General features: G+C 46.9%; 1 protein-coding gene across 4 annotated transcripts in view; it reads left to right on the plus strand.

Moving 5' to 3' along the window:
• The window catches only part of PCDH19 (protocadherin 19), a 52,774-nt gene extending 25,630 nt beyond the window's left edge, over positions 1 to 27,144 (plus strand). Inside the window, exons 4-5 of one of the 4 annotated variants that reach the window (XM_015860396.3) lie at positions 596 to 768; positions 22,399 to 27,144. In XM_015860396.3, coding sequence (XP_015715882.1) covers positions 596 to 768; positions 22,399 to 22,961 — 736 coding nt within the window. In that variant the 3' untranslated portion in view covers positions 22,962 to 27,144. Of the gene's footprint in view, positions 1 to 595; positions 769 to 1,612; positions 9,072 to 17,721; positions 21,123 to 22,398 lie in introns of those variants that run through there. The other 3 variants (XM_015860397.3, XM_015860398.3, XM_015860399.3) reach the window with 3 other exon arrangements.
• Positions 27,145 to 27,305: the final 161 nt, after the last annotated feature.

The following is a 27,305-nucleotide window of genomic DNA, read 5'->3' on the forward strand; positions in this document are numbered from 1 at the left end:
CATTCCATCCTATCCTGGTGACATGCTGATGTCGCTGGGCACCCCAGAGCCACCACTGCTCTCCTGTCCATTGATGATGTGCTCCATGCACTCACATCACATCCAAGCCAGGATGCAGGTCTTCCTTTGCTTGGATAGCAGCTTCCTGCCCCACTGGGCCAGCCGCCAGGATGGGGACATGAGGAATTTGAGACAAGCTCAGCCCTGGTGTCCCTCCTGTGTCGACCTTGGCAGCTGTGACCACAGGGGATGTCAGGGAGCCAGGTTGATGCCAGATCCCCTGAAGTCCCTGTGAACTTGGACCCAGAACCACGGGGTTATTGTTAAAAATAGGAAAGACGCCGTCAGAAGTAGAAGAAATCTGTGCTTCCCGGAAGGCTTTTCTTTTAAACCTTTAAGTGATTAGGACTTGGCCTATAACCTAGAAAATTAAAGTTGAGGTCCTTTTATCTTTAATTTGAGGTAGCACAATACGAGGAAGCCTAATTGTGGATGTGTGTGCATCCTGGCGGCGGCCTGCAGCGCACGCGAGCGGCCTGCATTTGGGGTGCAGGCTGATGGTGACAGGCCCAGCTCACTGTCCTGTCTCCCCCAGCAGCTCCACGTTCAAGGACCTGGAGGGAAACAGCCTGAAGGACAGCGGCCACGAGGAGAGCGACCAGACTGACAGTGAGCACGACGTGCAGCGCGGCCTCTACTGTGACACAGCTGTCAACGACGTGCTCAACACCAGCGTGCCCTCCATGGGCTCGCAGGGCCCCGAGCCAGGTGAGCACCACCGCAGCCCCATATGCCTTAGTGTGGGTTAGGGATAAGGCTGTACATCTTCGGTACATAGGAATTAATCTTAGGAATAGATAGGAATTAATCTTCTCGCCGTGCCTGTCAGGTAAGCCAGCGGGTGGGATTATCCGTATTTCACTCTGCGCAGCCGTGTGACAGCGCATGAGCTGGGATGAGAGTGGGAATTATCAGATTCCAGCCTGGGCTCATGTCTGCATATGGAGGGCAGCTCCTTCCAGCTCCCCTAAATGGCTCCTCCAAGAGGTCAATGCTGCTAGTCGACCATAGCAGCAGAAACTAGCCCTAGAGGGTGAGGGATTTGCATCTCTTCCCCAAAAAGTGTGCCCTGGTCTCAGCCGCTGTGCGTCCCCATGTGCGCAGTTGGAAGATGAAGCCTTGATCTCAACTCTGGTGTTAGCTAGAGGAAAAGAGTTGGAGGAGTTCAGCTGAGCCCAAGCTGTCATTTGTACTTGGACATGAATGTCGCTTTTAATGTCTTACTGATGCAAACATCCTATGCAAACATCCTGTCTTTTTCAATTAAGAAGTATGAATGTGGTTTGGTGCTCCAGCACAGGGAAGCCTCAGGGCGCTTGGCTATATCTTGAGATAAGCTGTAGCTGAGGCTCAAATGGAAGCCCCACTGCTAAAAGACTTAAGGATATGAAAACAAAATGCTGTGATTATGAACTGGTCTTCAGCTGTTTAATTCAATTCATGGTAAACATCATTAAAAGCCTTTGTTTTGCTGTCATAAAAGAGTCAAATGGGGGAGAGAGAGTTCTTGCCATCTGCGCCGCGGAATGTTTTATTATTTTTTTTTTTCCAGAGTGAAGCTGATCGCTGTATTAATTCTCGATAGAGTCTGTTAAATGGCCGTAGTTAACCCTGTAAGACTCTGCGAGCAGGGGAACGCAGAGGTCACCTACCCATTCCACACTGCCAGCCACGCTAATTGGAGAGGGATGGCATCCGCAGTGATAATGTATTTCCAGGCAACCCTACTGTGGCCAAAGATGAAAAAAATTAAACATTTATATAACTGTACGGTGGCAGCTTAATTCTCTGAGGACCAGTGCTGTGTCAGAGAATGCAGGCTGATAGCTATCATTTATTATTCTTCTATTACAAAGAAATGCTTTTTCATTTCGATCAGGAGAGGGTTTCCTCAGACGCGTTTGCAGTAAGGGACGACTGTAGAAGCAAAAAATGTTCATAATTGATTCTTGTCCTGACGAATAGTCTGAGCAACATCTGTTAATTTTTTGTCACATTTCTTCAGCAAAAAAACCCCAATCTCAATAGACTGCAGATAGGGTTTTACAGAGATTACATTGCTGATAAGTCTGCGGGCTGTCTGTGTTGCACACCAGGTAACAATGCAGAGAATTTAAAAAGGAGTTGGAGGCAGAGCTTTTTGGAGGAGTTACAAAGGAAGTAAATTTGGTCCAATCCATTGCAATGAGAAATCCCTATTGCATGTAAAACATCCCTGAAAGAACAAGGAATGTTTCCAGAAGGAAACTTCCAAAGGCAAACCAGGCGTCTGTCCCACTCCTCAGTCCCATGACAGGCCGGGGGGTGCTGCAGGGACAGCCCCAGAGCACCAGCTCTGTGTTGCCATCTGACTGGACTTGCAGACAGGGAGGTGAGCAGTCACTGGCTCAGGAGAAAAGGTTAAAGAGAATATTTTCTAAGTTGATTTGTCAATCAGGGGCTGTATAAAATAATCAGGAAAATCAAGACACTCAGACAACGGTGATAGCAGCGGTTCCCACATAATGAAAGTGATGGTTTTGGCATGATAATTTTTACCCAATTTCAGACTGGCAATGCGGGGGCAGGAAGGAGACAGCTCAGTATCCATGGTAGGGACACCCAGGATGCAGGCTGCCTGCCTCCCTGAGCGTGCTGTGGGATGCCTTTCATATAACCCAAAGGAGACATTGGGGTTTGTCACCTGGTCCTAATGATGCCCTGCCTGGCATCCCACTGAGATGCCCTGGGCTTGGGCCTCTGCTCGTAACACCATGAGTCATCAGGGGAGAACTTTCAGGCTTTGTCCAGATAATCTGGGAATCTTTTTATCTGCTCTGTGGGTAATGATGAGGCTCTGTGGCCTCTGCTGAGGCTGGCCGCTGGCTGGCACAAATCTTTGCAGCTCAGTGACGTCTTGATTTGAAGCCTGTTAATGAAGATGGTCCCTCCATGCTGGCATCAGGGGTTAGCATGGACCAGTATGGGCAGTTTTCATTTACTGAGGTGCTGAATTTCCTGCAGAAAAGAGTAGGAATGGGTGAAAATTCCTTTAGCGTTCTTAAAATCAGTCTCTAGAGCTTGGAACTTGGTCTTACAAGGCTTTTGGACTTGAGTGGGGAAGAAAGGAAGGTTGGTTTTGTACATTATTATTGATATGACAGTGATGTTCAGACACAGCTGGTTTCCCACCACCACTGGACCGGAGTGGGCTTCACTGCTTCCGTGTCAGTCTCTCTGGTAGGAACCTTTTCTCTTCCTCTTGGAAATGACCTGGATTTCCAGAAAAATGGCAAACTGTCATGTGAAGGGTGCTGAGCTTAAGTGGGCGGCAGCAGGTCATCAGCAATAGTGCCTGGAGCTCAGCCACGTCGCCTGGTTTAAAAGTCGGACTTCTGCCCAGTCCCTCTTTACCTCAGGATCTTAATTATTGATTACAAATTCATCAGTTGAAAAGATTGCTTTAATTGCTCTAATATGTACCCAATTTGGACTTCATTATTGCGCAGGGTTGTTTTCCTTCCCCTGCTAATTGATACCAAATGGGACATTCAGGAATACGGGCACTGGGCGCTGCTCCACCTTCCACAATTGCTTGGCTGCTGGTTAATTGTTTGTTTATTTGTGGAGGTGTTTATGTGCACTTTTTTTGTAACTCTTTTGTTACCCTCAGCTGAACTTTCCCATGGATTTGTATGAATAGATTTGGAAAGCATCTGCTGGATGTCAGCAAGGTTTCGTGTTGGCTGGAGAAGGCTGCAGGAGGGTCTGGAGAAATTCTGGGGTGTCCTTTGTATCTCGGCCAATTTTACTGCAGTAGGTACTGGATTTCCTCCAAGGCCAATCCAGGAGGACTCAGAGAGTCCTGGTGCAGTAATTGCTGCATGGTGCCAACAAGGGCAGAGGTGGAGGACGTAGGAGCTTCACCACCGGGTTTGAAGCTCCTGCTGCCTGTTCCTGCCAGCGACGTGGGGAAATCTCAGCGTGCATCATTCTCCAGCACTGCAGAGTGTGGTGCTGCTTTTCCCGTAAGTGGCAGCACGGACCAGATGTTTCACAGGGTAATTGAAAATTCCATTTTATCAGAAAGCATTTGCTGTCAAAAAGTTTTATCTTTACTTCAACAAAGAGGTTGATTAGATCCCTCAGGACCTGAATTAGCATCTTTGAGGCTAGATAGTCTGTTTTGTGATTCAGGTAGTTATTCCTCCCTTGGTTTTGCTCATACTGGGACTTTTTTTTTCAATGCCTTTGCCCTCTTCCAAACATTTCGTTTGTGCAAGTTTAGCTTGTTTTCTTTCTGTGGAAGTGTGCAGTCACATAGGTCTGCTTAAATCTTTTCTGCTGCCTTTTTCACCTTGCCTTGAGCCAGAACCATACCTGTGCTCTATAAGTCATAGAAGCTCTTGCCAGTGTACAGCTCAGAAAGGAACTGTTTCAAATGTGTGTTTATAATGTTAGAAGCAACAGATTTCAAACTTATCTTAATTCCCAGTCATGGCCAGTATTTTTATCATTAATTGTGAAAATTATTGACCCAATGAAGCAGCGATTCACTGCTTAAGATAAAAATAGAATCCAAAGGAAAATGCAGGAATGATAAACACACACTAATCATAAAAAGGCAGTGTTAGAAGTAGTCACTGCAGCCATAAAAAAGAGAAAAGCTTTAAAATCAAAGTTTGGGGGTTTTTAAGCAATGCTTTATGTCGGTAATGTGTCTCTTCAGGGAACTGCTTCTAAAAGCATCACTTTCATTCTTCTGGTGCCAGATCAGCAGTAAAGGTTGGCATGAAATGTCATCAGTAAAGACCTGATCCTGCATACATTTACACATTTGAGTAACTTTGCTCACAAAGGTAGTTTAATTGTGTCTGGGTCTGATAAACTCCAGCAAGATGAAGGGTTCTTTGAGTAGAAATGGGTTATATTTAAATGCTTATGTTAAGTCTTCTTTATGCTATCGCATAGCGTAGAAGTAGGCTTGAATGTAAAGGAGAGCTGGGCACTTGATATTCACGAAACTTTTCATGCTGGTTTCATCCCTAATTATTCAGATACATTGTCATTTAGTGGATCGGGTTTTATCTAGAATATTCCAATTGGTTCTCATCTCCATAGTATCTGGTGCATTTCAGCCGTGAAGTGAGAACATGGCTAATGGTATTAACTGTAGGCAAACACAGTTATTAGAAACTGCTGATTTTGAAATTAATTTCCAGCAATCATTCCACCGTCAACTCCCTTTTATTCTGCAGAAACGCAATAGAGCTAACATGAAGATGAAGACCCAGGTGACCTATTTTAGGGCTTTGGCAGTTCAGAGTAGGGCTGCTTTCCTCTGGAAGTTTATAAAAATTAATAACATACCTATTTCCTTATATTCATATATGCAGCACAAGATGTGTAGTATAACATCGCAGTGTGAGTGACAGCACATCCCTTAAGATGGATAAACGCTGTAAGCTTTCTTTACAGGACAACGCCTGTTATTACAGCCTTTCTGATTTCTGTATTATTGCATAGATCTTCAGTGTAACAGACTAAGTAAGCTCAGTGGTACTCCTACAATGGCCAGCATGGAGGGAGCAGTCAGCTTTTCAAAATACTCTGAAACCCCTGAGAAGGATTTTTATGGAAAGTGGTAAGCTGGGCTTTAGGATAACAAAAGGAGATGATTGTCTTATGAGCCCCATGCTTTTAAACGATTGCCTGTTGAGCATCTCAGCCTGCTCTGGCAAAAGCCTTGCAGAAGCACAGAAGCTGGGACAGCTCAGGGTGGTGCTGGCCTGGTTGTTGCTGATCCCTGAGAGCCAGGCATTGGCTTGGGCTGGCCCACTGATGTGTTCCACTGCCCCTACCACCACGTTGTAAGGTCCCTTGTAGCCCACACCGTTCTGTGGTTATGCAGGGCAGACATCACTCAAGAGATTTAACCTGTGCACTGCATGTGTGGCAGGCATGAATGGTTCCATGTGTTCCTTCTTCTCTGGGCCCATAACTCTGTAGCTTTTCAATTTGTCTGAGTGCATCTTAGAAGAGTCCTCTGTCGACATTGGTGGTGGGGCAGGGCTGACACTGGTCATGTCCAGGGAAGCAAATGAAAGCCAATCCCCTTTGTACAGCAACAGAACTAAATAGCAAACAGATGTGCAACCTCCTTTGTTCACACAGGAAACGTTATCTTATATCCTACGCTCCTGGCACTCTTTCTTCAGCTTTTTTAGGTTCATTCCTTTAAAGATGATTCTTGCAGCGCCTCCATCGCTGCTGTTTCTCAGCCAGGGTCACACAAGTTATAACCTCTAGATGCTTGAGTCCTTTCTGTGTAAGCACAGCAAATACTCACCAGATGTGAACATTCTGGCAACTTAGAGAGGAAAATTAAAACTTGGATCCACGCCCTGTTGTGTAGGTTTGTAATGGATGAACAATCAGTCCAGGAAGTTGGAGTGTTTCTTGGGTTTTGTTGTCTTTTTTAATGAGATTTTGCTCATTGTAGTTCTTGCTCACCTTTGTTTCTTACTGGGTGACTGGAGAACGATTAGTAGGAGATGTGAAAGAGTGATATTTCTGATAGTTTCAACTTTGCGTGTGCTTGGTTTTGTTAAGCACTCCAAAACTCAGGTCTGGAGCAAGTGTTCAGCTGAAGGACGAGGCAGTGCTAACCTGCTTCCCTGACTCTCCTGGTGCATCCTATTCCAAAAGCACTGCACAATACTTAGATATTCAAATATTTTAAGATGCATAAACAACTCAGTGCAGCTTGCAGCTTCCTTTTCCCCTATAAACAAGCCAAAAAAAGCTCCTCTGGGCTTTTTTTTTTTTTCTTCTTTCCCTTTGACAGTAACTTCTAAGGAAACCATTAACTCTTTCTGTCTCACAGCAGTTAAAGTTAGTAATGGTCGAGGTAATGGCCATCACATTTAACAGTGAGGAAGGTATACGAATAAAAACCAACCTTCTGCTAACACAGCAAGTGAGCACTTCCCGATCTCCTCCTGTAATCAATCTACATCGTTAATGACTCTGAAAACAGACTGAACTGCTGGGGCTGGCACTGGGAAACTTGCATTACAACTAACCATCTCTTATTAACCTTTTGGTGTTTCCCTCGCAACACTAATTACAGCCAAATAGAACTACTGTTTGTGAAACTCTTAAGTTAAAACACAGCGTTCGGAGGAAATATGGTAAAATCTGAAGCTCCTGTTTGCGTGGCCTTTCTTTTTAATTATGATGGAGGATGGCTGTTACTTGTTTAACAGAGGCTTACATGATTAATGCCGTAATGTTACTGTAATTAAAACAGCAAAAAAGATGTGATTGGAGTCTGTATAATTTACAGACATCTCCACATTCTGGTGGCAGAGCAGCTCTAAGTGTTGCAAAGAGGAATCATAAAAATTTATTCTAATTAAAATTGCCAGATTGACTAAACAACAGGTGACTTATGTAACTCGAGCGACTTGCTCTTTGGGTGAGAAATCATCTGAAATCAGTGAATTATACAAAGCTGTCTATTATTCTAGTAAATGGGAAAGTGTGTGCTTACCATGGCAACCTGCATCAATTTTGCTGCCGCTGGAAAATACAGGGCCCTTTATTAAAGGAATAATCACTGCAAACAGTGCACTGACCCTCGGCCCCCGCAGGCTGTTGGTACACGGCATCGCGTTAGCGCGGATCGTTACAGGTCGCAAGCAATTGCTATCAAATTAAATAACTCCTGGTGTATCACAACATGAAGGGGTGACGTGGGCAGAGCGCCGCTCCTTGTCCCCATTTGGGCTCACGGATGGTGAGGACATCCCCACTCCTTCCCCCACAAGGCTGTTGGCTTTTCCAGCGACGCCCTCAAGCTGCCACTCCTTGGCAACAGGATGATGAGGTGTGAGGTGTGGGGCTGCAGCACAGCTGGCTCCCTTTGGGATGAGCTGGGTAACTATTCTTTCCCTCACTAGTGACAAAATCACTGCAAATAGCTTTAAATGCGTCATAAAGAAAAGTCACAGTCCTATCTCCACTCGGACCACTTAGTTACAACAGCATCACTTACAGAGTGCCTTAGCAAAGGGGCCCACTGTTTTCTGGCATGAGGCGTACATGGTGAGTGTCTGAAGTGATCCGGTGCCAGCGGATTGTGACTGCAGGGAGGCATAGCACAGGGTTTGTATGCAGGTTGTTTTACTAAATGATCTACGCAATAATGTATAAGTCAAAACTCGGTAATAATTGGCACCAAACAGCCAAGAGAACTTGCAGCTTTTATCTGTCTTAAGGGAAGTGCTGCCACTCAAAGCTCTTCAGTGCTATATTTTATTTCTTATACAGCATAGATGAATGTAAGTGAGTAGATTTTTTTAAATAGGTCACAGAATTATTAAAAAGTTTTGCAGCTTTTCTTTGCTGCAGATGTGCAGTGTGCTGGGAATGGAGCCCTGCCAAGCCCTGGCTGGTGCTGCATTGCCTTCACTTTTATATCTGCATCTACAACAGAAGTCCTTTGTAGCAAATATATTGTTGATATATAAGAACCACAATGTATGTAATCACAGTGAGCATAATGTGGCCCCATTTTTGCTGACTATCCGTAATAGTGATGATAAACATCCCCTCTCCCTGCATCAGTTCTGTTAGTGTTTCTATTTTTTTTTCAGCAGAAGTCTTTATTTTTGTTCCATTTTCCGTATTTTCACCCTCTTTCAAGTGTGGAGAATCACTGGCTTTGTAACCAGCTTCATTAGCTGCTTGCACATTGTGTTTCATTACCGGTGCCCGCGGATGGCTCCGAGTGACAGTGCACAGCAGCAGGTGACTGACTGCCACCGCTGTGTCACTTCACATTTGGGCAGAGACGGTCATGGTGGGGGTGTGGAGGTGAAGTTAGGTCAGGGCGGGTTGAGTCCCAGTGCTTGGGTTGTCAATAGGAGAAAACTGTAGTGTGTGGAATGGCTGGCTGTAGTGAAGGCAGGGCGTTATCCTGGAGGAGTTCTGGGGTTAAAATGGGTCCCTGTAGGAAAAGGAGAAAATTGAACTAAAAAAAAAAAAAAAGATTAAAAAAAAAATGTCTGAATTGAAGCGATAGGAAATGAAAATTGCTGAGATATACTGTCATGTGGGTAGTGGTGCTACCAACCTTGTGCTGCAGTAATTACCTCTATGCATGCAATTTGTGCTCGGCTACGAATGATTTCCCACATCATCCGGTGCCCAGGCTATATTCAATCAGTCCCAGCTGGAGAAAACTATCTTGGATCATTTTGTGAGATTTCACCACAGATGCTACCTTGCATCTTACGGAAGCACTTGGGAACTGGAAGCCACAAAACGTCCCTGGCACCCGCGTGTGGGTGTGGGGATGTCTCAGGAGGCTGCCTGCAGCCAGGAGGGCTCTGCTGGATGGAGGCAACTCCTTCAGCAGGGTGCTGGGGGGGGTCGCAGCAAGCAGCCCTGGCCCATCCGAGGGAGGGGGCCTTGCTCTGCTGAGTGCGTGATGGAGAGAGTAGTTATACCACATTAAAGTGGTAGGTGAAGGAGGGTGAGGAACATTGGTTGGAGTTTTTGTGAGAAGCCTAAGGGAGTAGGTGTCCGCACTGACTGCAGACCAAAATAGGTCTGGCACTTGGTTCCTCTGGCTGCTTTAGAAATGTCACCTTCATTAAAGATGTACAGACTTCTCTAAAGATTCATGAGTCCTACTGCAAATCGTACTTGTTGGCTGCAGCACGTAGAAGGTCTGTGCTTTGTATATTAAGGTGTCCACTTAAATGTCTTAAAAATCTGTCCTTTTCCTCTGATTTGTACCTCCTGGCTCTCCAAGGCATGCCATCCTGGTTCTGCTTTCGGTACAGCTCAGAGAGATGCTACAAGGGGCATCAACAGTTTGGGAATTTGGCTGGGAATCTGAAGCCAGACCATACAGAGCAGTAAATCAGGAAAGGTCAGAGCCAGAAGTGTTATTGGAAGCAGTGGGTACATTAGTGGAATATATAAATAGCTCTGGGGAGTGTGTGGCACACCCAGGTGGGCCGCTAGGTATATTTATGCTGCACTTCCATTTGTTTCCTGTTTTTCACTGTGAGTTTACCAGCTATTTCTGCTGCTGACATTGCTTTTCAGCAGCATGTTTCAGAAGCCATGTCTTCCTGATGCCCTGTCTGCCCGTCCTTGGCATCCTGCTGCAGCCACCCGGGCAGTGCAGGACTGCAGCTGCCCTGTGACACTCGCCGCTTCATTTCCATGCTCTGCATCTGTTCTGACATGCAGTGCTTTTGCAGCCGCTCTCTGATGAGGTTTGGTCCCTCGGATGCATTGATTTACAGACCTTTCCTCTGCAATACAGCTTCTCTTGATGACAGTCCATGAAGCACATGATAACTCAGCAGCCTAAATTATTCAAGGAGATTGAATGTGTTTGGCTTGTTCCAAACTTTTGTTTCCTTTCAGGGCTGTCAGTAGAACAGGTAATCATGATGCTTGTATCAAACTCACTCAAGTGCCAGGGAGACACAAACAGCTCGAGTACAACCCGTGTTTTACCTCACTCATCACTTATTTCCTCCTCGAGCCGTTCTTTTCCCATGCACTTTTGAGCCTTATAAAAATGTTTATCTTACATTTACAGTGTTGTTCTCCTAGCAAATCGTTTTGTGGTGGAAATGTCCCTGTAAAATTCAAAGAAAACTCAGTGTCTGTTCCACTCTTCAGCCACGTGTCCTTTATGGAAGTGCATTCACTCACGCACACATCACTCATGCAAATATTTAGATGAAGTAGTCATCACGGTAGGATCCAGGAACCTCACGTTAATGAAGATGTGTAATTAAAATGAACAATTCCACCTGCAATTCCCTAATCACCTGACCTCTGCCTCGTCAGCCTTCCTCCTTTTTTGCTTGGAAGATATGCCCAATTAATTCACTTGAAGCTCTGCACAGAAGTGCTTTGCAGAGCCCACTGAGCTCCAGCAGTCACAAGAAGAGGAGGTGCTTTGCCTGTGCAGAAATATCCCCTTGCTTTCTGGGGCCCTTCTGCATCTGCAGTGGCCACAGAAACTTCTGGGGAGAGCTGTAGGCATGGATTTCTACTCTCCAAACACAAGCATTTGGTTCCTATTTCGACTGGAGCTTTAGGAGCTGACTCAAAGCCTGCTAAATCCAGTGGGATGCTTTAAGCTGCTGCTGGTGGGCTCGAATTAGGACCCGGGAGAGATGGTAGCCTCAGGGAGATGCTCTGAGACATTGCTCATTGCTTGAGACGTTGGTCATCTCAGCCCTCATCCGAAGAGGGCCGGGGGAGGGGGTGTTTGCTGCTCTCTAATTTAGCAAATACGGCACACCCACTGCTGGAGGGTGGAGGTTTGCCTCAGAAAATTCTAGCTGCAAATGTGACGCGTGATTTTAGGAATTAGAATAATTACCCCCCAGAACAGGCACCCAAGGGATGTGATATATTCTGTATCACTTAGAGTCTTTAAATCACATTTGCATGTTTTTTTCCTAAAAGCGTGCCTCGTCACTCAAAGTGAAGGGCTGTGCTTGAGACAGGCTCTGTGACAAAGCTGCCATCCCAGAGCAGGGCACGCAGTCCCCATGATCCATATGGATCCAGTTGTGTGCATTCACAGAGGAGTGGGTTTTGCCACGTCCTCCAGGTCAGCTCGTGGAGTTGCAATGTGCAGGGCTGAGCAAGAAACCGCACCGGGGCTGACTCAGGAGTGAGCTCCTCCAGCCAAGATCTGCCTTCCCTTTCCAAACACATGCTGACAGCTGAGCAATCCTGGCTGTATCAGTATTTCCAGGACCTTCCCTCCCACCACTCCTTAAATGATGAGAGTGTTTTTTTAAGACTTCATTTCCCGGACTTTCCCTTTTATCTCTCCAAGCAGCAAGTAAATGAGCAGCCCTTTAGTTTTTAGTTACTGCTTCTGCACTGTTGACAACGACTTCTTTCTTTTCCATGCTCCTGCCTGCAGGATTTCAGGAGATAATTCATTTGGACCTGGTGCTTTGTCAACTTTCAGCAGGTGTAATTGCCTAATGATCAGTGCTGATGCTGTTGTTAAGCCTGTTAAAACTTTGTCCTGCTGAACAGCCAGACTGCGGCTGTCTCAACACTTTGTGCCTGCTGTGTCAGCTGGGGCTTGCTTTGATGCTCTCTCCCTGTCCCCAGCTTGGATTGCTCCTTTCCACCCCACCTCAAAGGAGATGTGGCAGATGCTAAGCTGTATGGGGGAAATGGGCCTAAAAGTGCAGAGAACTGGAGAAGAGCCCCATGGAGCACCAGATGCTCCCCCAGGAGAAATCACTGCCCCTATGCCCAAGCTGATGGAGTGAGAATGGGGCTGTCACCTACCCTCAGGCATGAGGGAGCTTTTAGGGAGAGGTTAGCACTAGTGCTTTGCTGTTGCTTGGTGACCTCAGTGCCACTCTGCTCTTCTCTCTCTCTCGGGTGCCTTTTCTGCCTTTGTTATCTCCTTTAGAGCTCTAATTGGCCACCGTCACTTCTTTGCTATACATCTGAGGTGCCCAACTGGCTGCTGCCATCTCCTGAAGCTCCCGTTGCTCATCCCCGCTTATTCCGAGGCTTCTCCTTACTTAATGGCACACGGTGAGCATTAGTGCATTACCATCCCTTTTCCAAGAACAGTCTCCATCCACTCTTCTCTCGTCCCCCAGTGCCTCATCCAATTTAATTAATTATACTTAGTATATTACGCATCCTGTCAAAGTTTTTCCTTTCCGAGGTTTAATGGTTTTTTAATTCTAATGCATGCTGCATGTGTAAGTGTTTTAGAAACGAGCAGAGCACGCAGTGGCAGCGAGGCAGCATTACATCTGCGTGCCGCAGACAGTGAGCAGACATGAGGGTGGGTCCCGGTAGGGAGGCTTCAGCAGAATGACTACAGGACCACAGCATGCCTGCAACTCAATCCTGTCGTGCTTGAAGGGAAGAGCAGCCCCATTCCCACTGCAGAGGGACACACTGGGATCAGATCCACCTGACTACAGCTGTGTGCTGGCACCGGGCTGTCAGAGCGGCCACAGCCCTGTGGTGAGCTCAGCGGTGAGGAGCTGGGCTCCTTGTCTTTCACTCGCTCTGTCTGAACGCACCCAATTACTGCCGTCATTTCAACCTTGCTTTGTTCTTTTGCAGGAGGATGTGGTGGGGACTACACTAATCAGGGAGCGACAGTTAGGGCTTGTACCTATCGTTCTTTATTTCCCAGTGACAGTTAAAAGGTTTGGTCAGTGAAGTGGCTCAGTAGGAGTGACTTTGCGGGGCCTTACACTTATTAGCTTTTGGTATTTCCAGGTAAAATCTGCTCAGACTAAGAGGGTTGTGATGTTGGTTTTTTTTTCTATCCATCAGTATTGAAAATCACTTTGGTTTTGAAACTTCATCTGGGCTGTGTGTCACATCATCACCAGGAGTAGTAGTGCTGCGGTGCGGTTCAACTGACAGCCCTATGAGCTGGGACCAGGAGTGGATGCAATCCAGCCTGCCCTTGTGGAAGCACAGCGGGTGCTCCTGGGAGCAGGGAATGATGTGAGATCAGTTCTCTTGAGGATGCACAGGCAGAACAGGAGCCAGAAGCCCACCTTGTTTCTGGATTGCCTAGTGCTGCCCAGTCCCCCTCAGCCTGGAGCACTGAAGGTTTTTGCCAGTGTGCTTGAGAGATGTGGGTACAGGCAGAGGGAGGGGGGAGCATTCCAAGACCAGCTCAGCCTCAGCCCACCTCATAACCTTTAGTTGTCCCAGCTGCCTGTCAGTGGGAGAGGGGGAGCTCAGCAGGGAGGATGTTTATTCTCCTAAATTTAAGTCAGGAAAGAAAGGAGGAAACATTAAAATATGTATGTATTTCCAGCATCAGAGCAGTGCTGGGACATGTGTGTGCAGCACAAAGCTCTTGCATGAGACCAACCCCACCATGCAGCAAACCATGGAGCCAGCTGCTTTCCTTGGAATACATACACAGGTGATGAAAATACCATTATTTTCCATTCCTGCAGTTCAACCGCCTCCCCAGTTCACAGCACAAGGCAAACCAGAAGGTTTGTTTTCACTATCACCCACACAGATGTGGGGCTGATGGAGCAGGAGCCCACCTGCGTTGCTAGAAATTGAACTTAGTCGTGGCTTGCAGGCAGTGTAATTTCCCTAGACTTCTAAAGAGGTTTTGTATTTGGCTGTTGACCTTAAAGTAGTTTTAGATGTATATTTGTGGGTGCTGCTGGATGCTGGACAATTTAGAGTTGCTTTTGTAGAACCGCCCCCGGGGCACTCCCAGTTCCCATTGGTCACCGTTGGGATTTTCTGGTGCATCCACAAACCTTGTCCAGCATCCTATCATAGGCTGTCCCTGTACTCAGACAAAGGATCCAGCAGCATGGAAAAGCCTCTTGCTGGTTGGAAAAAAAAATCAAACAGTTAAACATCAGGGAGGGGATAATGCTGTGCTCTAGCGTGGAAGAGCAAGAGGTCAAAGTCATGATGAGAAAGTGGCCAGGAACCAACGCTTTCGGCTTAAAAAAAAATAAATTCTCTTACTTGCTCAACAGTGGGGAACGCCCCATCGTGCTGGGAAGCCTTCCAGCTCCCCTCCGCTCCTTAGAGCTGCGTACTTTTACAAAGTACAAAGAGCTTCTCATAATGTTTTGCCTTGTGGGTACGTATATGATTAATTCCATGCAAGCATTACTGGTGCAATAACAATACTGGAGGTCCTAAAACTGCAAAAGGAAACACATTTGGCTCATACTTCATACACAATCACTTACACTTAAGCTATTGATAGTTGATTGGGATCTGTAGACTGCTGGGCTGGTGCCACTGGGTTTCTGAGTGCATTCAACGGCTGGAACAGACAGCAAGGCTGTAGGTTTTGGCAAGCTGTAGGTCTCATTAGTCAGGCTGACTGTATCTGACACGAGAGATTCCCATCCACCAAGATGAAGCTCACTTCCCTAGGCTTTGGCTGACGTCCCAACAATATTTACATGAAGGACAACAGAGGATCAGTGTTAGATTAAGGCTGTGAGTTTCCAGTAGGCAGACAGTTAAATATTCTATTGAAATCCTCTTTTGATTATTTAGATAATAATGAAGTTTATGCGTGTCCTTGAGAAATCTGGGGAAAGGCAGTTGTTTTATGCTAAGCATGCAAAGATGTGTTTAATCTTGATAATGGGAGTAAATTATGTATCAGGGTTTATAACTCAGCTCCTTCATTTCTCGCTTGCTCCGTGGAAAGAGCAGAAGCCTCTGAAGGAAGTGAGACGTGTGCGGATGGAGGGAGCAGGCGTGTGGGGTGTGGGGTGGGATGTGAGTGTCCCCAAGGCAGATGAAGCCATGCTGATGTCTGCTGGCCCTGCTTTGCAGCAGGTAGAGGTGGCTGGGCATTGCTTCCTATCACCTCCAGCTGTAATTCCTGTTTGTCTGGATTTTCATCAGGATCATCAAGTAGTGATTTTCTGAACGACACCTAATTTTGAATGGGATGCTGTAGTAATTTGATTCATTGTTGCCATTTGAATTTGGATTCCTGGTTGGTATTGCATTGCCCCAACACGGTCTGTTTGAATTTGGCTGCTTCAGATTTGACAATAGCAGAGAAAAGTAACCTTTGGATTAATTTGCTTTAGCAACTAAAGTCCCATTAAATGGAAGGCAGCTGGTGTCAAAGGCATAAATGGAGACAAAGTTTTGCTCCCAATTGTAGGAAATGTGTTTAAACAGACTAGAAATGTTTCCATCTCTGCAGGGTATAATATACTCAAATGGTTGCATTAACATGAAAAAAATATAAGAAAGAGAGTATTTAGGGCAATCCCTCTGTATCCAGTGTTAATGAAATTGAATTCCAGTAATGAAGTCAAAGGGTTGTATTCTTCAGTCGGTGCACGCAGTACAGTAACTTCCATTAGCATTAATGGGAGTTGTGCATATGAATTACAGAGCCATAATGGTTAGAGATGGAAAAGGTCTGTCGGATGCTGGAGTGCTTCCCTCTCTGAGGACCGGATCCTGCTCGCTCTGGTCTCTTATGCAGCCTGTTGGCTTGGTGAGGACGTTAATGAGCCCTGCAGTGAGTGCCCCAGCTGATGTGCAGGTAGCAGAGTTTCAGAGGTAAAATCCTACTGCTCTGGGGCCACAACAAGCTCTGTGGATCACTCAAGTCTCCGGAAAAGGATTAATTGGAGTTTAAATGGTGCGTTTTGCTGATCCTCTGAATGGGAATTAATTTTCCTGGGTAGAGGAGGCAGTCCAGCGCTGACTTGCATCGTGGCACACACACCTTGAGGGCTCGGCTCTGCTGTACCGCACGGTGTACCCAGAACACAGCTCCTTCTGTAGCACTTACTCATAGCATTGCACACATCCAGAAGGCTCCATCCAGCCCAGGAGGTGGTCTGGGAAGAAAACATTCGCTTATTGGAGCTGCATCCACCTGCAGTAGGAGGGAGGGATCTCCGTTGCATCCCATTTGGCCATTACTGAGATGCTGCTTATGAGTCCCATTCCAGTGTGGGTCCTCATCAGTTGCATAATGAATTAAACTAATTCCTATCCCTTGTTTCATTAAGATAATTCTGCATGGCATTAGCTTTGTCCGAGCACCGCTGACCTCCAGTGCTTGGGTAGGCAATCCAGGATTAAAAACTGAACATTTTTTAGCTCACATAAATCCCAAATAATAGCAAAAGATAGGAAAAGAAGGGCTCCTTGTTGCAGTAAAGAGCATTTGTCACTGTCCATATTTATTAGTATCCTCTGAGCATTGTACAAGAGAAGCCACAACAGGATTACATTTGTGCATAGACTGGAGGCTTCTGATTAAGCAGGGTGAAGAAGGCTTCATAAAAGCCCATAGGTCAAAAATATAATACACTATTCCCCACCTCTTGTTTCATGATATTATGCTATTACAGGAGATAAGGGAGAGGTGCAGAGTCTTAATTTACAAGCGAATGATGAACCTTGGCTGGAGACCGCTTGCATTTTGCTTGAGCTTATTAGTGGCAGGGCCAGGGCACACCAGCTGTCCTCGCATGGCCATGCTGGACAGGGCAGCTGCAAAATTTGGGTTTTCTTGCAGTGTGCAGCTTCCCAAGAGGCAGCAATCTGTGCGCAAGGCTTGCACAGCGCCTGACAGAGGAAAGAAGGTGCTGGAGTTGAAAAGAAACCCCAAAGTAACTGGGTGATGGGTGTTAAATAATGCAGTTGCGCATTGTCCGTGAAAGATGGCTAACCATGAGTAAACATCAGCAGCAATGTTTGATCCCTTCATGTTTACTATTTATTCATATTTATTATTCATAAATTCCGTCACAAATGTTAGGCCTGCACCCCAGTGAGACATTTGCATTTTATTTTAAGTTGTTGTTTTTTTTTTTTCCCCTAGTTTTGTGCACTGAGATTTAATGATTTGCTTTTCCACAGAGTTCCCGTGCTCGCTCTCCCTGGCTCTTTCTCTTCTTGTTTCAGGAAGAGATTTCTAACATGGAAAAGTGATATTTGAATAGATTCCCCTAAGGCAATCAATTTACTTTTAATTTGTCTGGAACTAAGCTTTTCTTTGTTGCAATGAGAAAAGATTGAAACTGCTGTAAAATTTATTAGCTTCCAGGAAGATTTTGAAATGAATTTTTTAATGATCGTGCTGTTTGCTGTACCCAGGAGCAGTGTCACCGTGATTACAGTACAACCGTATGGCTGCCGGAGACGCACCACAACGCGGAGATAAAGCTGTGCATCCATGGCAGGGTGCTGCTGGTCACAGCCAGGGCAGCCCATGGGCCGCTCCCATCTCCTCACACCTGATTTTGGGTTTGGGTTTTGCATTCGGGGCTGTGCTATCCATGTGGGGCTCCCCTTCATCCTCCCCACCCCGAGCCCAGTGCAGCACAGGCAGGTCCTACTTCTGTCATCCGTTCTTTCTTACTTTTCATTTTCAAGCGACTCCTCCACTGCTTTTCCTTGCTCTCCATGTAATAGTACAAATGAGCTCCACTTACTCACCCCTGCAAACCTGCTCTGACATGGATTGGATTGAACTGAGCGTCTGTTTGAAAATGGAAACTCCAGGGACTATTGTCATCGCCCAAATTGCACCTTAGATTGTATAACAGCACATGTCATCTGGCCATTTATCAGGAATATTACATTCCCAGGCACTTGCACCTCGGTGCGATTTAACTTTGTCTCTTTGGCCGGCGCTGAGATTCCTCTGCAGATAATTCAATTGCTCTGAGAGTTGAATGGGCTCCTTTCAAACCGGTTTCATGTTGCACTGCCGCAGAACCGAGTTCAGGTACTGGAGACTTTGAATGGGAGACTGAAAGCCTTTGCAGGTGCAGGATGTCCATTAACCCTTCCTTTGAACTGCAGAGGGCCCCATGCTTGGAGGAGCTGGAGGCTGTGCTGCTCCATGCACAGCACTGTCCCTCCATCCCCGAGTCTCCTGGGCTGTAGGGAGGTGAGCCCGTGGGTGTCAGCACTGCCGCTGCTCCTTCTGCAGCCCCTGCCCAGTTCTGACCCATCTGCAGCACCAGGCTGGCCACAGCACATCATTCCAATCTCTGCTGCTCCCCTGAGGTGCAGGCTGAGGAGGTTTGAAATCCGGAGCTCAACGTGGGTTTTGCTGTACTTGTCAAGAAGCGTATTAATTCCAGAGGTGGCTGTTGGTTTTATTTTATTTCATATTTGCTGTGTGAGAGCTTATGTTTAGCAATGACACATTTTCTTCTGCCAAGGATAACTGCTCACCTTCTGGCAAGGCGTCTGTCAGGATGTTTTGCACCTGGGGAATCAGTTTAAAAGCACCACATCCCGGAGCTGCTGTGACCTGAGCTTGTGGGTTTGTGCTGGATGAAGGCAAGAGGTGCTGAGAGATGGGAGCTGCCCTGCCCTGCTGCTGGGGGACCTGCTGCTCCCACAAACCAGACACACTGATGGCAATTGGGCATGGTGTTCAACATCTCTCCCAATAGCCCGTGCACAGTGCAGGTATCCGACTGTCCTCCCAGTGTGCCCATGGTGTGCTCAGCTGCTTAGAAAGCCCAACCCTGCTCAGGACACCCACAAGCAAGCAGTGCCCGAGCCCTGAGCTGCCCATTGTTTGCTCCTGCTGGGTCCTGCGGGCAATATTGCTCAGCCCTTTGCCACCCCTGTGTCTGGCGGATGTGGGAAGCTGCCAGGTCTGGCTGCCTTCCACTTGTCATGTGGTACGTGATGTGGGGGTTACTACCTGGGCTTTGCTTCTTGCATTAAGAACATTTTTTAGTGCAGACAATAACAGTCCTATTGACTAGGGCAGGTCTAGAGCTGTAAAAGAATTTCCTGTCATCCTATTTCCGATTGTTAAAGAAGAAAAAGACAGAATAGTGCAATAAAGAACCCGTGAATGTGAATGGCTGTCCTGGGTGCCGTTATGGCTGGGTGAGTCAGACCTGTCTGTAAAGGGCAGCAAGGAGCATTGCCCGGAGGCTTTGTGCCTGCAGTGCCTGGGGCAGCAGCTCTTGTTCTTTGGTGCTTAGCTGGAGATGGATGCTGCAGTTCAGGCGCCTCTGAGCTTTGATAGCAAAGGAGTCGTGTGGTTCTTATGTGCATCAACAGGGCATGCTTATGGTGTTAAAATGGTATTTTATGTGATCTATGTGGCTAACAAGGAAATAGGGTGGTTAGGTGAAGATCCTCCTTCTGCCAAAGAGAAAGAGGTGCTGCTTAGAGCCCTGCGCTGGTGCTTGGGGTCTGCTGCCTGCTGAGGGCTGAGGGCTCATGCTTGTGCTGTCCCTGGGAGCAGGACAACTTTTGGGTCCAGGATGTGGTCTCAATGGAAGAGAGCTGAGACACGGTGGCGACAGGAGCAGGGAGACTGAATGTGGAGCTGCTTGTTGTTTTCAGGTCTGTGTGTAGGTGGTGACTTGTGTCCCTCCACCTGCCAGCCTGGCAACTTTCATAGTTGTGTGCATTCCCTCTATAAAATTAGAGGTTGAAATGGTATAACCCAATGCAATGCTTTTCAACCCTTCTCCTGCCTGCACTCTAGCTGTCACTTGCAGCCAGGTGTTCTGGTGGCCAAGCAGATGAGCACTGCACCAGCAGGCTTTAGTAAAACCGCTCCGAAAGCTCAGGTCTTTTTGTTGCATTTGAGGAATATCTACTTGAGCTACAGTAATCATAGTATTGTTAAGGTTGGAATAGACCACTAAGACCATCTAGTCCAACCATCAACCCATCAGCACTGTGCCACTCCAGGGACTAACTGGTGAAGCCCTTGCTTTGTTTTTAACTTCACTGTATAACAGCTTGCAGTAAGTGGCTCAGGGCAAACCAAACCCACTTGAGGTGGTGGGAAAGGGGGTTCACTCCACCTGGTCATATGCTGGAGCTGGCAGAGCCAGTGCACCCAGGTCTGGTGCTTTATAATAGCAGAGGGGCTGACACGGTGTGTGCTACAGCACCGCATACAAGGTCACACAGCACAGTAAATCACATCTCTCTGGGATGAGAACCCAAGATATTTCTGTACCCCCTCCAGCCACTACCAAGTCCTTTGCTATCACAGCCAGACTACACAACTTTGTGTGCCTCTAGCACCCTTTTGAAGTTAAGCTGTGGATAAATAGGCAGACAGCAACATTTTCTGGGCAATTTTTCTCCTTTTTTATTTTGCTCAAGTACTTGAAAGCAACAGAATCAACCTGTAAGAGCATCAGCTTTCAGATCTTAGTGCAGGTTGTTCTGCATGTAAGGCTCAGAGCACCGTTCTCTAAAGCTGCTGTAAAGGAGGCTGCCGAAACCCAGACCTCCTACACAGCCACCCCGTGCCGCGCCTCACACCACCGGGTAGCTGCTCTGATGGTGAGAAAGAGCTAATGTTTTACCCACAGCTTTCCAATTAATTGTCATCTTCTCCTTTAAAAAAATAAAATAAAATAATCCCCCTTTTTTTGAAGTCTGCCTTTTACTCGTTTATTCTCTGTAAGTGTTAAGCTGCTCATATTTTGGTGCATTGTGTTATGTGCTGAGAATTTTTATCAGCTGCCCTAGTGCTAGAATGTGGTGGAAATACCAATGTGTCTGAGGAGCTGAGGTTATGCACACAGATGTACAAAGCATCAAAATGAACTGTTTCAGACAGACAGGAAGCAGACCAAGGCTGAGTCTGCACCTTCGCAGGGCTTGATCTATCACACCGACACCGACTGGGTGCGTTCTTGTGTTGTTAATAGCATTAATTCTTCAACACTGCTTTGCTGCTTTACGGGTATATAGATTATGGCAGGAACGAGCTGCATCTTTGCCTGTGAAATGAGGGCTATCTGCAATTACAAGTTCTTATCAAGTGAAAGGGAAGCTAAAGTCGTAAGCCGAGATTGAAAAGCAGCCAGGAGTCCTCAGTGTTTGGTGGCAGCCACGGTCTGGTGCTCAGCAAAGGCTCGGGAAGTTGAGACTCCTGGATTTGATTGCCAGTGTTGCACTTGGTTGAGCCCGTCTGCTTCTCTAGGTCTCGATTTGTCCATCTGCAGTGGGGACAGAAGCAAGGATGAGACAGTGCTTTGGGGACAGTGGTGGGGCACTGTGGGGCACCTTCTGCTGCTTAGAGCCATACGTGTCCACACTTGGAGAGGGGCAGGAGAGGTCCTTGGAAAGTGTGAAATACTGTTTCATATTTCAGCCCTGTAAAGTAGGGTTGGGACAGCCCTAAGTTGAGAGAACAGATCTTTATTACTCTCATATGAATAAAGACCCAGCGCCGGAATGACATATTTAATCTTCAGTGGAGTGGCCAGTCTTGGAGATTTATAAAGGCTGTGTTGTGTGGGAGTCCAGCAGAGTTAAGCAAAAAGTTGAAACACACAAACACAGGAGAAAGCAAGCACTCTGTTGCCTCTGCTTGCTTCCCCCTCCAGGCCAACCTTAAATGTCACAACAGACCGTGCTCTGAGCATGGTGGGCTTTAGCGTCAGCTGTTGAAAGTAGGACCTGCTGACGGCATGCAGCCCGACATGTGGCACAACCCCATCCTCATTTATCTGCTGCTGTAACTCGCTTCCCCCAGGTCTCAGGTCTGGCAGCAGCAGCAGATCATAGAACAGCTTAGGATGGAGGGGACCTTCGAGATCATCTTGTTCCAACCCCCCTGCCACGAGCATAGTAACCAGCCACTAAAGATGACACACAACCTGTTGGAAATTGAGCTCTAGTCTTTAGAGCAGTGGAAAAATGGCAGTAAAAATCCCCCTTCCCCGTGCCGCTGTAAAGCTGACGGCTGTTTGCTGCAGTGTTGGGGCAGGAGGGGTTGGGCAGCGCTTGCCCTCTTCAAACGGCCTTGTATTTTTCTCCATGCAGATCAGAGCGAAGGATTTCATTGCAGGGAAGAATGCCGCATCCTGGGCCACTCGGACCGGTGCTGGATGCCCCGCAGCGCTGTCCCCAGCCGTGCCAAGTCCCCCGAGCATGGCAGGAATGTCATCGCCCTGTCCATAGAAGCAACGGCGGTGGATGCGGAGCCTTATGCAGACTGTAGCGCCAAAAGGACCTTCGCCACTTTTGGCAAGGAAGGCGGCGAGCCGCCGGCCGAGGAGCGGCCCAGCAACCCCAAAGGCAAAAGAACGGTGGAGCCGGCCGCCAGCAGCCCCAAGGTGAGCGGCGCTGTGCGCGAGGCGGGCAATGGCTGCGAGGCCGCCAGCCCTGTCACCTCGCCCCTGCACCTGAAGGGCCCTGCGGCCTATGGCGGCCTGTCCTGCCCCGCCGGCCGGCCCCCAGCGAACACTGGCCCTGCACGGCCCGCGGAGGCCGAGCCCAGGGGGGCGGACAGCGAGGGCAGCCTGCAGGAGGGCAACCCGCTGCTGCAGGACCGCAGGGAGAAGGACTCGCCGGCGGGCAGGAGACTGAGGGACATCGTCCTCTGAGCAGTGTCTGGCCGCGGAAGGGGCCCGGCAGGTCGTTTTTATCGCTTACCAATGGTTCACAGATCGCTGTATTTAAAAGCTTTCCCTAAATGTGTTGTTTATAAATGAAGCTGTTGTTAATGTGACAATCCCACTTGTTTCAGCAGGCGGCAGGGGTGTTCTGTGGGCAAATAGCACATTTTCCTTTTGCCGAGAGGCAGCCAGGCATCGTGTCTCTTGGATTTATATACTTTTGTACCTCAAAACCAACATAAATCTCAGTAATGCTCAAGAATCGAATTCCAAATTCCCTACACAGACACCTTTTTGTAGGCAAAGCAATGGCCATTTCTTGTGCACGGCTCTCAGATTACGTCTGAGTGAGTTTTAATATTCACCCCACGCAAGGTCGTTTTCTGTCTGAAGATGTTGCTATTTTGCTGTGGACACCCCTGCATTTACGAATCCTTTTGCTGTCACATGCTTATCTGTACTATTATTGTATTTGATATTGCAAATTACTGTCCGTCTAGTGATGGCAAAAGGCTTTCAAGTTTAAAACAAACAATGACCACCATCTTACCGAACCCTTGGGGAGTTCCAGACCGATCAGGACAAGTGCTATTTTCAGTCCCCAGCATCCTCTGCAGCCTCCACCTGCTCTCAGGGCAGGGCATTATAAGAAGGACGTCCTGGGGAAAATTCTGCCTGAATTGCAACCGCCATATGCACTGTGCCGAAGTTTTTCCCTTTATCCATTTCTGTAACGTAACTTCAAGGCAATGCATGGAAAGGTTTTCTTTTCCAGAAGTTTCTATGCTTTCTTTTAGTTCCCGGATTTAGACTTGCCCTGTCTCGAGTCATTTCAAAGTCAAAGTGATGGAATTATTTAGGAGATCTAAATTACCTTCTCAATTAGACACACACTTCCCAGTCAGCGTTTCCCAGCCATGATTATGCTAAGTGTGTGTGTGTATGTATGTCATCATGGCATGGATTTTAGACTGTTCCGATTTCTTTTTATCCCCGCATCATGAATAAGCATGGAGTGAGCAACAGCGATGTTAATTTAGGGGCAGACAGGTGATATGTAACAACAGTACTAATTCAATTAATGTGCCTTCTTAATGGAGAAAAAATTAAAGCAATTCATTATTTTTTCTCGTAATTAAGGACTTTTTTTTTTTTTTGTGTGGGTACAAATTTACTCATATAAAATTGATTTAAAAATTGAGCTACTTTAATAGCCATTTTGTAGAGGGGAGAGACAGAAAGAGTTTCCCAGCTCTCTGCTCTCTTGCAGTGATAATTCCTCAGTGAGGTATGAGTACGGTAGGAGGATTTTCAGTTAGCATAGCATTCTTATTAACCCTTCACTTGACAGATTTTCCTACCCTAAATAATGTTTCATAGAATTTAAAATCGATTTTGGGAGGGAAAATATATAGCTCTTGCCAATGTTTGCTGTACCAGCAAGTTGAAATTAGCGGTTTCTAGAAAAATAGTCTTTCTAGGTATACATTTCATGATAAAATATTTGTTACTTTGATTTATTTAAATTAAAAAAGTCAACAGGAAAACAAGCTCCAGTCATTATTGTCCTCAACATAAAATAAGCTCAAGTAATTTGTTTCTTCAGGGAGAACTGACACTGCCTGAAGTTGTAGCCATTCGGAGACAGGTCGGCAGTCAGTGTATTCCCCCATACCACTTGCTAGGGCCAGGAGTTTGGAAGGAGCCAACCAACAAAGGTCCTATAACAAAATTTGTGATGCTTCCCTCTGGTGTTATTACTACCTCATTCAGATCAAATCCTGTGCATTAATGTAATGTCATGTACCCCTCCTAAACGTGAACCAGGGATTTTCCTCTCTCTTCTGGAGTTTGAGCTTTTTGTTAAGGGATGTTATTTCTTTTCCTGCGTTGTTTCCTGCCTGCGTGCTGTACTGCTGTCATTTGTTTTTTGTTGTTTTTGTTTCTTTCCAAATGTGTGTATCTTTATAAAACAAGCAACAGAAGAAACGGGCTGGCTTGGGGCTGTTAAAGCAACTGGGTTTTCTGTAAACGTTAGGCTGGTTTTATTCTGACATTACCTGTTTTTGTCAGCTCTTCTGGGCTTTCTTTGGGGAAAATCCATGTATTATTTTGCCTAGCGAAAGCGCCTGCTCGATACGCGTCTGTCCCCCCCGCAGAAACCATCCCACGCCTTTGGACATTGTTCCCCCATCACGGACAGATCCCACAACCTCCATCTGGGAGCAGGATGGGACCGGTGCCCTCGGCCTCATCACAGCCACAGGGATGGGAACATGGCCCCCCTCTGCCCAGGCACCCATCGCCCCCACCGCCTGCCTCCAGCACCCAAAAAGTGCTGGCTGTTAATTTGTGCTGAGCCTTGCCCTCTGCCTGCGGAGCTGCCACCACCAGCCCGGCAATTTTGGATGAAAAATAGATGCTAACTGAAAAGGAAGAAAGGAAAAAAATAAAAAACACCGACTCAGAAACATTCCTCTAATTTACCCAGAGGAAACATTCCTTGCCACTCTGAATAAAAGCACAGCCGAGAAGGGATGCGAAATAATTCTGTATTAAAAGGGGGCATTCAAGAGGTCAGTAAGCCCTTATGCCTCCAAGAAAATCGTTTAAACAACAGTTTTGCCTGGGCTGACCTGTGCCACAACTGGGGATGCCGAGTGAGGGGCCCCTCCCTACCATGTCCATTGCTGTGTGGGATGAGGGCCTCCGTTCCTCCTCCCCTCCCTCCATTGGGTGTTGGGTGCTTCTGTCACCATCCCTGTCACTTGAGATGAGTTCAGGGCTCCTGGGCAAATCACAGCACCTCTTAGTTTTTTAATAGTTGCGTCAAAACTGGCCATGCAAAAACGTAAAAGCTGCAGGGCGGGTGATTTTAGGTGGGTGGTAGGGGGGAGGAGAGGGTGGGCTCCAGACCTAATTAATGTTTCTTTGATAACTTAAACCTGTCCTCAGATTTGGTTTAGGAAAGCACACTCGGATCTGTTGATTTCCTTCAGGCAGCCTTGCTCTGCTCCCCTGGAGAAACAGGGCAGCAGCAGCTGTGCCTGGTTCTGTACCGAGCATGATGAGGACCTGGTTTGGAGCAACCCATGCAATGTCCCTGAGTGCCACCCTCTGCCAGCCAGAGTGTCCCTTCACCACAAGGGCATGAAGCGGTGTGGATGGGCAGCAGGGACTGGGGGACTTTGGTGGCTGAGAAAACCATCCCTGAGTGCTTGGCGCGTTGTTCCCTGTTTGTTGTGAAGCTGGAGGTGCCCTGTGGATCACACCTCATGCTGATGTGAATTCCTTTTGGTTTTCTTTGGTTTCCGGTTTGTCGGTTTTGTTTTGTTGTTTGTCTTTTTTTTTCCGAATAGGAAACGAGTTCCTTTTGTAAAGAACACACTGTCTGATGAATATGTTGAAATTATTCTTGGGGGGGGAAAAAAAATATAGTAATTATGAACAGAAACACATTTGTCTGTCGTTGGGGAGAATGGATGATCCTGTTGCTACTGCTGCTTTCGCAGCTATAGTTGATCCTTTACCCCCATCCGGGAGCTGTGGTTACCTTGGGGAGAAGCCCAGCCGCCTCCACTTCAAGCACTGCTGGGATGGATCCTCTATCGGCATCAGCTGATGTTCAGCTGATCTACGCTGGGATATAATCTTTAAACACAAAGAGCTGACCTAATGCAAACTGCTTTTCAGCAACCATCGCCTCCTCCTCGCACGATTCCAACGTGGCAGGTTTGAGCTGCAGGCGGCGCGTCGTGCAGCAGGAGGAGCAGCACGGCACCGCGTGGCGGTGGGACTCAGTGCGCTACGGCTCGGCGCGGTGCCTCCGTTGCTGATTATACGAAGAATAAATCGTTGTATATGCTGATATGTATGTTATGTACATTTTCACAGTGATTGAATCATTGTAAAGAACAAAATGGGGAAAAAAAAAGAAAAAAAAAGATAAAAAAATTCACCGTTCTGTCTATTTTATGAAGATGATAAAGCAGCTTTATTAAATTATTACGATTCTGTTTCAAAATGGTGTACCTGCCACATGGGTTTTTTTCATCTGATGAGAACTTTGTTTTCCACCTAAATGTGACTTTCTTTTTCTCTGCTTTGAGCATCTAATGCATTTTAGTATTAAAGCAATTATTGAATAAAATGGAAAGTAAGTGTTTGGTTACGAACGTGCCTAAGTGGGTTTGCTTTGATGGTGCTGGGTTCACAGAAGCCAGAAGGAGCTCAGACACCCATATGGTCTCAGTGATGCCATCACAGCCCCTTCCTCATGCACCTGTCCCAGTTCTGTTTGGCTTTGGTGTCATCATGCTGTCCTGGCCCCCA

The sequence above is a fragment of the Coturnix japonica genome, chromosome 4 (genome assembly GCF_054131305.1).
Source record: "Coturnix japonica strain WE chromosome 4, WE-NBRP24, whole genome shotgun sequence".
NCBI lineage: Eukaryota > Metazoa > Chordata > Aves > Galliformes > Phasianidae > Coturnix > Coturnix japonica.